General features: G+C 41.6%; 1 protein-coding gene across 1 annotated transcript in view; it reads left to right on the top strand.

Annotated features, from left to right (window-relative positions):
- The window catches only part of LOC115211879 (di-N-acetylchitobiase), a 30,312-nt gene extending 26,862 nt beyond the window's left edge, over positions 1–3,450 (top strand). The window contains exons 6-7 of the mRNA XM_029780618.2: positions 1,323–1,487; positions 3,144–3,450. Coding sequence (XP_029636478.1) covers positions 1,323–1,487; positions 3,144–3,335 — 357 coding nt within the window. The 3' untranslated portion in view covers positions 3,336–3,450. The remainder of the gene's footprint in view (positions 1–1,322; positions 1,488–3,143) is intronic.
- The last annotated feature ends 9,320 nt before the right edge of the window (positions 3,451–12,770 follow it).

Genomic DNA, 12,770 nt, shown 5'->3' with positions numbered 1-12,770 from the left:
CAATCACAATACAGCTAGCTGGCATTCAATTGGCGTATCAATTTTCAGGTATTTTGATTGGGTTTTGGATAGAAAATTCACAAAAAGGTCATCATCATCATTTAGCGTCCGCTTTCCATGCTAGCATGGGTTGGACGGTCCAACTGGGGTCTGTGAAGCCAGAAGGCTGCATCAGGCCCAGTCTGATCTGGCAGTGTTTCTACAGCTGGATGCCCTTCCTAACGCCAACCACTCCGTGAGTGTAGTGGGTGCTTTTTATGTGCCACCTGCACAGGTGCCAGATGGATCTGGCAAACGACCACGAACGGATGGTGCTTTTACATGCCACTGGCACGAGGGCCAGGCGAGGCTGGCAACGGTCACGAACGGATGGTGCTTTTACACTTCTATTGATTTTTTTTAATGGATTTGTGGGGTGACTGGGGAAATGTAAAGTTGTGCACGACCACCCTTGGACGGTTTTGAATGACCATAGAAAGTGCGAGCCCTCTAACTGAAAAATTGTGGATTTGTATAAAGGACACACACACACAGACATTTTGCCATTTATATATATATAGATTTCCAAGCACTGCTATAAACCAATAGAACTGAGCAAGAACATTATCACTTAATGTGAATGCATGACAGAGTTCCAGGGCAATCTGTGTGCCTAGCAGCTTCACTTTGTGTTCTTTATCTCTATTACCATAGCAACAGCCCTGATACTTTTCAATCAGACCTTGTATGTGCATAAATGTCTTTTTAGTTTGCCCCTATCACCATAACCACTTAACAATCAATGTTGGCTTGTTTACAACTCTGTGACTTAGCAGTTCAGCTAAAGAGACTGATAGAACAAGTACCACATTTAAGAAATGTGTACTGGGGTCAATTTGTTTGACTAAACTCTTTAAGGCAGTGCTCCGGCATGGCCACAGTCCAATGACTGAAACAAGTAAATGATGAAAGATAGGCATGTAAAAAGCACCATTCGAGCGTAGCCGATACCAATACTGCCTTACTGGCCCTTGTGCCGGTGGCACATAAAAGTACCCACTATACTCTCGGAGTGGTTGGCGTTAGGAAGGGCATCCAGCTATAGAAACTCTGCCAGATCAAGACTGGAGCCTGGTGCAGCCATCTGGTTCGCCAGCCCTCAGTCAAACCGTCCAACCCATACCAGCATGGAAAACGGACGTTAAACGACCACGACAACAATGATGTATTTCTGGAGCTTCTATGATAAGCATTTTGTTAGAATTTAAACAGAAATATCAAGCTTACTGTCATTGAACTGTTTGTTAGATTTTTCAATGATTTATTTTTATAAATTCTTTCAGAATGGCATATGTAAAATAAAGATGGTTCCATTCCGTGGAATGAACTGTAGTGATGCTGCTGGAACACAATTAAAATTTTCAGATATTGTTGAAAAATATTTAAAGAAATCGCTTACTGGCAGACAGTGGGATGCAGCCTCAAAGACTCCTTATTTCACGTATCAGGTAAATTCTATTTATTTCAACTTATTTAACCCTTTAGTGTTCAGATTATTCTATCAAATGTGATATTTGTTTATTTAAAATAGTTTGAATTAATCATGCATTATCTTGTAGTTTAGAGATTTCAGTGATGTGATCTTTTAATTTTAGAATGACATTGTAGGGCTGAGGTGAGAGGTGAGATCTGGTCAGTTTCAATATAAGACAGGTTAAATATTTTGGCCAGATATGGTCGGTTTGAATGCTAAAGGGTTAAAGCCTAAAAAACATATTAAAACTTTATCGTTGGTAGCCACATTAACGAATTTACAGGTACAACACTGACTTTCTGGACACCGATGGTGAGGAACTTCAAATTCTGTGATAATCATTTAATGTCTGCTTTTTAAAAATATATTTCTGGGTTCAGTCCCACTGCATGGCACCTTGGGCAAGTGTCTTCTACTTGAGCCTTGGGCTGACCAAGGCTTTGTGAGTGGATTTGGGAGATGGAAACTGAAAGAAGCCCATTGTGTGTTTGTGCCTTTGTGTCAGTGTTTGTCTCCACTACCACTTGACAACCGGTGTTGGTTTGTTTATGTCCCTGTGACATAGTGATTCAGTAAATGAGACTGATAGAATAAGGACCAGGTTTTACAAAATGCAATAAATACTGGGGCTATTCATTCTACTAAAAAACTCTCCAAGGAGATGCCCCTGCATGGTCACAGTCTCATGGCTGAAAGAAGTAAAAGATAAAAGATTAGAATACAATATTTAATTTAACCCTTTAGTATTTAAACAGGCCATATCCGGCCAAAATAACTAATCTGTTTTATGTTCAAACTAACCAGATCCAGGCTCTCGCACCTACCCTACAATGTTATTCGACATTAAGTAATTGCACCATCAAGATCTTGAAGATATGAGATAATGCATGATTAATTCAAATCAATGGGAATCAATAGGCATTATGTTTGATTGAATAATCTGAACACTAAAGGGTTAAAATTCTTCTTATAAAAATTGTCTTTAGAGATTATTTGTTTTGGAGGGCAGTGGTAGTGGTGGTGAAATTTAAAACTATTTCTTCCATCATCATCCTCAATTAACATCCGCTTTCCATGCCAGCATGGTTTGGACGATTTTGACTGAGGGCTGGCGAACCAGATGACTGCACCAGGCTCCAATCTTGATCTGGCAGAGTTTCTACAGCTGGATGCCCTTCCTAGCACCAACCACTCCGAGAGTGTAGTGGGTGCCTTTTACGTGCCACCGGCACGGGGGCCAGTCAGGCGGTACTGGCAATGACCTCGCTCGAATCTTTTTACACATGCCACCAGGATAGGTGCCGGTAAGGCGACGTTGGTAACGATCACGCTCGAATGGCGCCCTTTTATGTGCCACCGGCATGGAAGCCAGTTGGCTGCTCTGGCAATGAACATGCTCAGATGGTGCTCTTGGCCTCTTGGCACCCTACTAGCACGGGCACAATGGCCAGTAAGGCGACACTGGTAACGATCACACTCGAATAGTGCCTTTTATGTGCCACTGGCATGGAAGCTGGTTAGCTGCTCTGTCAACGATCACGCTCGTATGGTGCTCTGTATCATTTATTGATTTTATTTCTATCCAAATCATTTTAATGGTCCTTACATCTTCATATTTCTCTTATTTCAGGAAAACCATAATTCTAGTTATCAAGTATGGTATGATGACGCCGAGAGCCTTGGTTTGAAATATAAACTTGTTCAAGATTTAAACCTTCATGGTGTTGGAATGTGGAATGTTGATTGTGTTGATTACGACAACAGTACCATGTCTACAAAACTGCGGAACCTCATGTGGAATGCTTTGCCCAGTTACAACTAAATATAATACAACTGCACATTATTTTAGCTTATCAAAAGCACAACTGTTAACTTTTCTATCAATTTCTTAAAATTTTTTTTACATATTTTAGTGAATAAAATATTTGGAAATTTGATCATTTTTTAAAAATATTAAATATGATTGATGTCATTCACGTACAAATTACATCAATCACACCAATCAGAGAAAAATATAATATTTTTCCTATTGTTTTTTTTATGCCTCTTTTTTTTTACATCTGATTCATTAAACACAGCTTATATTTTCTAATTTTAGAAGCTTGTGAAGTTTTCTCTATAGAAAATAAAACAATTATATTTCTTTAACGATAATTAAAGACAGAATCTAAAAATCATTGTCTTCTCGTATAAACACGGATGTATATATATAATTTATCGATACCATCATCAGTAGGAGTGGCTGTGTGGTAAGTAGCTTGCTTACCAACCACATGGTTCCAGGTTCAGTCCAACTGTGTGGCACCTTGGGCAAGTGTCTTCTACTATAGCCTCAGGCCAACCAAAGCCTTGTGAGTGGATTTGGTGGATGGAAACTTAAAGAAGCTCGTCGTATATATATATGCGTGTGTGTGTATGTATATATATATATATATATGTGTGTGTGTGTGTGTATGTTCATGTATCTGTGTTTGTCCCCCCAACATCACTTGACAACTGATGCTGGTGTGTTTACATCTCCGTCACTTAGTGGTTCAGCAAGGGAAACCGATAGAATAAGTACTAGGCTTACAAAGAATAAGTCCTGGGGTCGATTTGCTCGACTAAAGGTGGTGCTCCAGCATGGCTGCAGTCAAATGACTGAAACAAGTAAAAGAGTAAAGTGCTATAAAGTTATGATTTATTTTCATTTAGCTTTTATGTAGTTGGGGATCCTTCCTAATTAAAAACATTGACGAAGCAATATATTTGGCTGAGTAATCTGAATGTTAAAAGTCCTGCTGAAAGTAAATTTTGAATCATCATTGAATAGTGCTTGCAATTATATCAGCCTTTGAACATCAACTACAAGTGGAGGCGCAATGGCCTAGTGGTTAGAGCAGCAGACTCGCGGTCGGAGGATCGAGGTTTCGATTCCCAGACCAGGCATTGTGTGTGTTTATTGAGCGAAAACACCTAAAGCTCCACGAGGCTCTGGCAGGGGGTGGTGGTGACCCCTGTTGTACTCTTTCGTTCCAACTTTCTCTCACTCTTCCTTCCTGTTTCTTGTCCCCAACTTCCTACGCAACCGCTGAGCCTGGATGCGCATTCATCCATCCGTCGATACTCTCGGTGTCGGGGGTTGACCTGTTTTCTCTTCTGTGGGTCTTACGAATAGCAAAGGACCACGTTTCGGACTTCTCCCACTGGATGAGCTCTGGGACGAAGACCATTCGCTCAACAGCACCAGCTTCTGCAGTAGTGGCTCAAGAGTCAATATGGACCGAACGCGTGATGTTAAATGGTTTGGACAGATGAGCATTTACGCAAACTACCGAGAGCTGAGTGAACTGGAACAGCATGAAAGAAAGTGTCTTGCTCAAGAACACAACACATAGCCCGGTGCGGGAATTGAACTCGCTATCTCATGATTGCAAGCCCAATGCCTTAACCACCGAGCCATCTATCTATCTATCTATCTGTCTGTCTGGAGGCGCATTCATCCATCCGTCGATGCTCTCGGTGTCGGGGGTTGACCTGCTTTCTCTTCTGTGGGTCTTACGAATAGCAAAGGACCATGTTTCGGACTTTTCCCAAGAGGATGAAGACCTCTTCACTCAACAAACAAATATCAACTTCAATGATTCCGAAGAAATAGTTGACAGCATATTTTAGGAGTTACTAAGGTTACTGAGTTACAAGTTCTTGTGGCTGATTATACGGTATTTCTGACTGTTATGTCAATATCTTCAGAAACAGTTGTCTGAATTCAAGTTACTTAGTGAAGACCCAACACAAATTTCATTGACTTCTTTAATATTGTCACTGGGGTTGCAACAAGACTGTGTCCTATCTTCACCATTCCTTCTTAATTTGGATTTTGCTATGAAAAAATTATTGGGTTGTCCGGAAAGTTCGTGCTGATTTTTAAAGGAAAGAAAAAGGTCAATAAATACTTGCCATTACATTATTAATCAACCAAATATGAACCACTTTATTGCACAATGCGTCTCCATCTTTCCTTTGACTTGAAAATACCCTCTTCCCAGAATTGAGGTGGTTTCATGGCAAAGAATTCATCAAGGTATCTTTTTACGTCATCCAAGGAATTGAAATTTTTACCATTAAGACTATTCTGCAGAGACCTGAATAAGTGGAAATCCTAAGGAGCAATATCTGGTGAATATGGAGGGTGGCGTAACACATCCCAGCCGAGCTGCAGCAATTTTTGTCTGGTTCCCAAAGCATCAAGTGCTGAAAATGAACTTTCTTATCTTCCATATTAAAGGGTTACAGAATTAACACAGATTACAGGAACATAAACCTTCTTCCACGAAAAGATAGCTAAAACTGTGCTCTAAATGGAGGTGTAGTCCTATTTTATGGACTCAACCATGTTCTAAAATAAGTCGAAATGTAAGCTACTATAAATCGGCACAAACTTTCTGGGCGTAGGAGTGGCTGTGTGGTAAGTAGCTTGCTTACCAACCACATGGTCCCGGGTTCACTCCCACTGTGTGGCACCTTGGGCAAGTGTCTTCTACTATAGCCTAAGGTCGACCAAAGCCTTGTGAGTGGATTTGGTAGACGGAAACTGAAAGAAGCCTGTCGTATATATATATGTATATGTTTGTGTGTCTGTGTCCCCCCCCCCCAACATCGCTTGACAACTGATGCTGGTGTGTTTACATCCCCGTAACTTAGTGGTTCGGCAAAAGAGACCGATAGAATAAGTAGTAGACTTTGAAAGAATAAGTCTTGGGGTTGATTTGTACGACTAAAGGTGGTACTCCAGCATGGCCACAGTCAAATGACTGAAACAAGTTAAAGAGTAAAAGAGAGATTAACCCAATAATTGATTCAGTGAACTTGGGTGTTGGCTGGAAATACCAGCCAAATCATACGGATCTGGATTTTGCTGATGTTATTGCACTGTTCTCAAAGAATAACAAGGAACTGCAGAAATGATAATGAAATGGAACTGACTGCTAAGGATCACCCACGAAAAGACCAAAGTTATGCAGACTAGCAGTATGGTTGAGTCCATAAAATAGGACTTGACTACACCTCCATTTAGAGCACAGTTTAAACTATCTTTTCGTGGAAGAAGGTCTATGTTCCTATAATCTGTGTTAATTCTGTAACCCTTTAAAATGAAAGATAAGAAAGTTCATTTTCGGCACTTGATGCTTTGGGGACCAGATAAAAATTGCTGCAGCTCGGCTGTGATGTGTTACCCCACCCTCCATATTCACCAAATATTGCTCCTTCGGATTTCCACTTATTCAGGTCTCTGCAGAATAGTCTTAATGGTAAAAATTTCAATTCCTTGGACGACGTAAAAAGATACCTTGATGAATTCTTTGCCATGAAACCACCTCAATTCTGGGAACACTAACATTCATTAATAATCCTCAGATAAATCCGAATGCTGCATATGCACTTGTGTTTGTGTTTCTTGTAGCTAATAGTGATAAAAACAATCCATCCATGTTGTTATAGATATGAGGTGACATCATCATCATCATCGTTTAGCATCTGCTTTCCATGCTAGCATGGGTTGGACGATTTTGACTGAGGTCTGGTGAACCAGATGGCTGCACCAGGCTCCAATCTGATCTGGCAGAGTTTCTACAGCTGGATGCCCTTTCTAACACCAACCACTCCGAGAGTGTAGTGGGTGCTTTTTACGTGCCAGTCAGGCAGTACTGGCAACGGCCATGCTCAAACGGTGCTTTTTACATGCCACCTGCACAGGAGCCAGTCCAGCGGCACTGGCAACAACCTTTTACTTGTTTCAGTCATTTGACTGTGGCCATGCTGGAGCACCACCTTTAGTCGAATAAATCAACCCCAGGACTTATTCTTTCAAAGCCTACTACTTATTCCATCGGTCTCTTTTGCCGAACCGCTAAGTTACAGGGACGTAAACACACCAGCATCAGTTGTGAAGCAATGATGGGGGGACAAGTGCCAATAAGGTGACGCTGGTAACGGTCACGTTCGAATGGTGCTTTTTATGTGCCACCAGCATGGAAGCCAGTTTGTTGCTCTGGCAACGATCACGCTCGGATGGTGCTCCACTAGCACGGATGCAAGTCATCGAATTTGATTTCGATTTCACTTGCCTCAACAGGTCTTCGCAAGCAGAGTTTAGTGTCTAATGAAGGAAAGGTACATATGAGTGGGCCGATTACACCCCTGGCATAGGCCACAAGGTTATGGTCTCACTTGGCTTGCCAGGTTTCTCAAGCACAGCATATTTCCAAAGGTCTCGGTCACAATAATCCTCAGATAAATCCGAACGCTGCATCTGCGTTCGTGCTTATGTTTCTTGTAGCTAATATTGATAAAAACAATCTATCCATGTTGTTATAGATTTGTGGTGACACAAAATAGTTGCTAATAGCTATATGATGATGAAAACACGAATTGTTTTAGAATTAAATGCCAGTCATGTTGTGTACACAAGGAAACAATGTTATAACAAAATATGACCTTGAATTTATGTTAGTTGGTAAAGTGAGAAAGTGCTGTCACTTGATCATGGGTTGGTACAAAATTGGAAAAGTTAGAAGTGTATTGTTTGCGTATGATGGGAAAGTGATTGTAAAGTATGAATCAGAGCCCTGAAGATAGTACTGTACACTGAGGGGTGGGGGGTAATTGTATTAGTCTCTCTGTTTTATTATCATTTAGTCTTAGGGGTTCCTTTGAAGGATCTTGGGAGTAATGTTACTTGACAGGCTGCATAACTTGGAGATCAGAGGGTCTCCCCAGGACAAGACTCTACTTCTCTGCATCGAGAGGTCAAAGCTCTGATACTATGGACATGTGATTAGAACGTTGCAAGAAATAACCGCAAAATGGGTTCTTCAAGTGAAGGCAACTGGCAGGAGACCCAAAGGTAGAGCAAGAATGAAATGGTTGGATAATATCCATAGTACCAGATGATCAAAGGAATATCATCATCATCATTGTTCGACCATGGTCGAGACAATAGAATTTACTATGCTACGCCAGACTTCACAGTTCATTACGGAGGTCCTGTTGCTGGATGCCTGTATCCCTGGAGATTACATCAGGGTAGGAGAGTGTGCGCCCTCTGGTATCGCGAGCAGATGGCTTCCAGAGGAGAAGAGTAGAAATTACCTCGTTTTCAGCTCTACAACAATGTCCAGCAAACTGGACTCTCCTACCTTTCACAAGAGATGATACAGGTGGTAGTTTCCCATATATTTGTACTTTGGTTGGATGACGCTTCCACAGGAGATTTTGAGCTCTCATAAGGAGGCGAGTGTAAGTTCCATCCAACCGCCTCTCAAGCTTCTTTGATAACGTCCAGGTTTCTGAGCCATATAGTAGAAAAGGAATATCAAAGGAAGGCTAATTGGGAAGATAGTTTTTGTGTGTGACAGATACTCAGGAGCAATAAACATTGAAAATGTGCAGAGAACAACTTCTGCCACATTCCAGGGAGAAAAACTAGAAGTAGTTGATAGCTTCCGTTAGCTAGGTGACCAAGTCAGTAGCAGGGAAGGGTGTGCTGAAAGTGTAGCTGCTAGAATAAGAATAGCCTGGGAAAAGTTCAGAGAGCTCTTACCTCTGCTGGTGACAAAGGGCCACTCGCTCAGAGTAAAAGGCAGACTGTATGACACATGTGTATGAACAGCCATGCTACATGGCAGTGAAACATGGGCCGTAACTACTGAGTACATGCATAAGCTCGCAAGGAATGAATCCAGTATGATCCGATGGATGTGTAATGTCTGTGCATACTCGACAGAGTGTAGGTACCTTGAGAGTAAAGTTGGACCTAAGAAGCATCAGATGTGGTGTGCAAGAGAGACAACTGCGCTGGTATGGTCATGTGGCGAGAATGGATGGGGATAGCTGTGTGAAAAAGTGCCACTTCTTAGTGGTTGAGGGAACCTGTGGAAGAGGTACACCCAGGAAGACCTGGGATGAAGTGGTGAAGCATGACCTTCGAAAATTAGGCCTCACCAATGAAATGACCAGCGACCGAGACTTTTGGAAATATGCTGTGCTTGAGAAGACCAGGCAAGCCAAATGAGACCATAACCTGTGGCCTATGCCAGGAGCGTAACCAGGCCGCTTATGCGTACCTTTTATTCTTTGGACACTAAACTCTGCTTGCGAAGACCTGTTGAGGCAAGTGAAATCAAAATCAAATTTGATGACTGGCATCCGTGCTAGTGGGGTGCAAAGAGCACCATACAAGTGTGATTGTTGACACAGCGGCTAATTGGCTTCCATGCCAGTGGCACATAAAAGGGCACCATTCGAGTGTGATCGTTACCAGCGTCGCCTTGCCACCTGACTGGCCCCATGCTGGTGGCACATAAAAAGCACCCTCAACACTCTCGGAGAGGTTGGTGTTAGGAAAGGCATCCAGCTGTAGAAACTCTGCCAGATTAAGATTGGAGCCTGGTGCAGCAATCTGGTTCGCCAGCCCTCAGTCAAAATCGTCCAACCCATGCTAGAATGGAAAGCGGACATAAAACAATGATGATGATGATGATGATGATGATTTTACTGCATAAACTAAGAAAAGTGTCAAGTAGCGAGTTGGAAGTTTAAACACAGAGATGATGAGGGCGGAAATCATATGCAGATAGCTAATTTAGAGGAGAGGGTAACATGATCCATTCTATGATGGGCACAAAACCTGAAACTTAATATGTGAGGAGGCTATTTGTTTGCATCTACTCCATTACACAACTGGTACTTATTTTGATGACCTTGAAAGGATGAAAAGCAAGTCAACTTCAGTAGAATTTGAACTCAGAACATACAGAGGGATGAAATGCCACTAAGCCTTTTACCTGGCGTGCTAATGATTCTGCCAGTTCAAAACATTAACACTAGCACTCAGAGAGCACAAAATTCTGCCAAGGCAACACCAACGTCCTCGCAATGATAAGCCAGGGATGATTTTTAAAATGAGAATATCTGAAATAAACTCGACTGCTCTCACAAACGAGAATACTAAAAATGAACCTGTCAGCTTTAAACCTTTTGATACCAACCCGGCTGAAACCGCCTCTGGCTCTATAGTACACCTTGAGCAAGTGTCTTCTACTATAGCCTCGGGCTGACCAAAGCCTTGTGAGTGGATTTGGTAGATGGAAACTGAAAGAAGCCCATTGTGTGTGTATATATATATATATATGTGTGTGTATATGTATATGTATATATATGTATGTGTGTGTGTGTGTATTTGTGTGTGTGTTTCTTTCGCCATAAAGTAGCAGTTTGGCAAAAAGAGACTGATAGAATAAGTACTAGTCTTACAAAGAAAAAGTCCTGGCATCGATTTGCTCAACTAAAAGGCGGTGCTCCAGTATGGCCGCAGTCAAATGACTGAAATAAATAAAAGAATAAAAGTTTATATTCAAAATACTTCTCGACTATCACATAAATATCATTTGAATGTTTAAATATCTCTCAACTGCAATTTCAAGATAATCAGGCATTTATAAATGCATTTCTCTTTCATTTCTCAAACCTACTTATGCAGGGTCACCTAAACACTTAAAAACTTGCAGCAGCATAAGTGCATCTAAGAATCAAGTTCACTTCAGCCTCTGCAACTATTCGGAGATTTATGTAACTGCTACATTACCAATCATCATCATCATCCAGTGTTTTAAATCCGGGTTTTGTTCTTGTTAATGGGGGTGGTCAGATCTACCTCAATGCCATAGTAACCGAGGTAGGCAGGTGCAGCCCACCCCAACTTTTGGGCTGGCTGGTGCCCATTCTTCTTTGCTATTATGCAGCCTTTTTGGAGCTGGATTTTCTACAGGGACAATGCCCTTGCTCACCCCAACTTCAGTTTCTAGACATGAGTGGTCCCGAGACTAAGGCCTCTACCAAGATTTTTAAGAAATGTGGTGGAAAACTAGCTCAAAGAGACCCCCTACCTATGATAAATGTAAAACCCTGAGTACTAAAGAGTGATATAAGTGCTACAATAAATATTTACACCCCAGTTTAGTATTGTGTATTTATACTTTATCCCTAATCTCAACACAAGCTCTCCTCTCTCTCTCACACACATATTTGTTGAGTTATGAACTTTTTTATCTCTTTTATGTCTTTTACTTGGTTCAGTCATTTGACTGCAGCCATGCTGGAGCACCGCCTTTAGTCGAGCAAATCGTCTCCAGGACTTATTCTTTTGAAGCCTAGTACTTTTTCTATCATTCTCTTTTGTCGAACCACTAAGTTACGGGGACATAAACACATCAGCATTGGCAGTCAAGCGATGTTGGGGGGACAAACACAGACACACAAACATATACACATGCCGCTGGACTGGCTCTTGTGCAGGTGGCACGTAAAAAACACCATTTGAGCATGGCCGTTGCCAGTACCGCCTGACTGGCCCTCGTGCTGGTGGCACGTAAAAGCACCCACTACATTCTCGGAGTGGTTGGCATTAGAAAGGGCATCCAGTGGCAGAAACTCTGCCAGATCAGATTGGAGCCTGGTGTAGCCATTTGGTTCGCCAGTGCTCAGTCAAATCGTCCAACTCATACTAGCATGGAAAGCGGATGTTAAACGATGATGATGATGATGATGATACATATATATATATATACATATATATAATGAACTTCTTTCAGTTTCTGTCTACCAAATCCACTCACAAGGCTTTGTTTGGCCTGAGGCTATAGTAGAAGACACTTGGTCAAGGTGCCACGCAGTAGGAATGAACCCGGAACCATGTAGTTGGTAAGCAAGCTACTTACAACACAGCCACTCCTGCACCTATAAACTGTAAACTGTAAAGCTATATATATCTGGAATTATATATTACATGTATTTTACTACATGAACTAAGAAAAGTGTCAAGTACTGAGTTGGAAGTTTAAACACTGAGATGATGAGGGTGGAAAGCACATGCAGATAGCTAGTTTCGAGGAGAGGGTAACATGATCCATTCTATGATGGGCACAAAACCTGAAACTTTATGTGTGAGGAGGCTAGTTGGTTGCACCTACTCCATTACACAACTGGTACTTATTTTAATGACCTCGAAAGGATGAAAAGCCAAGTCAACTTCAGTAGAATTTGAACTCAGAACATACAGAGGGATGAAATGGTACTAAGCATCTTAATGACTCTGCCAGTTCAAAACATTAACACTAGCACTCAGAGAGCACAAACTTCTGCCAAGGCAACACCAACGTACTCGCAATGATTAGTTGGAGATGGTTTTTAAAATGAGAATATCTGAAATAAACTTGAC

Source organism: Octopus sinensis, linkage group LG5, assembly GCF_006345805.1.
Source record: "Octopus sinensis linkage group LG5, ASM634580v1, whole genome shotgun sequence".
NCBI lineage: Eukaryota > Metazoa > Mollusca > Cephalopoda > Octopoda > Octopodidae > Octopus > Octopus sinensis.
The sequence above is the reverse complement of the archived record's forward strand: the minus strand, read 5'-3'. Positions and strand labels throughout refer to the sequence as shown.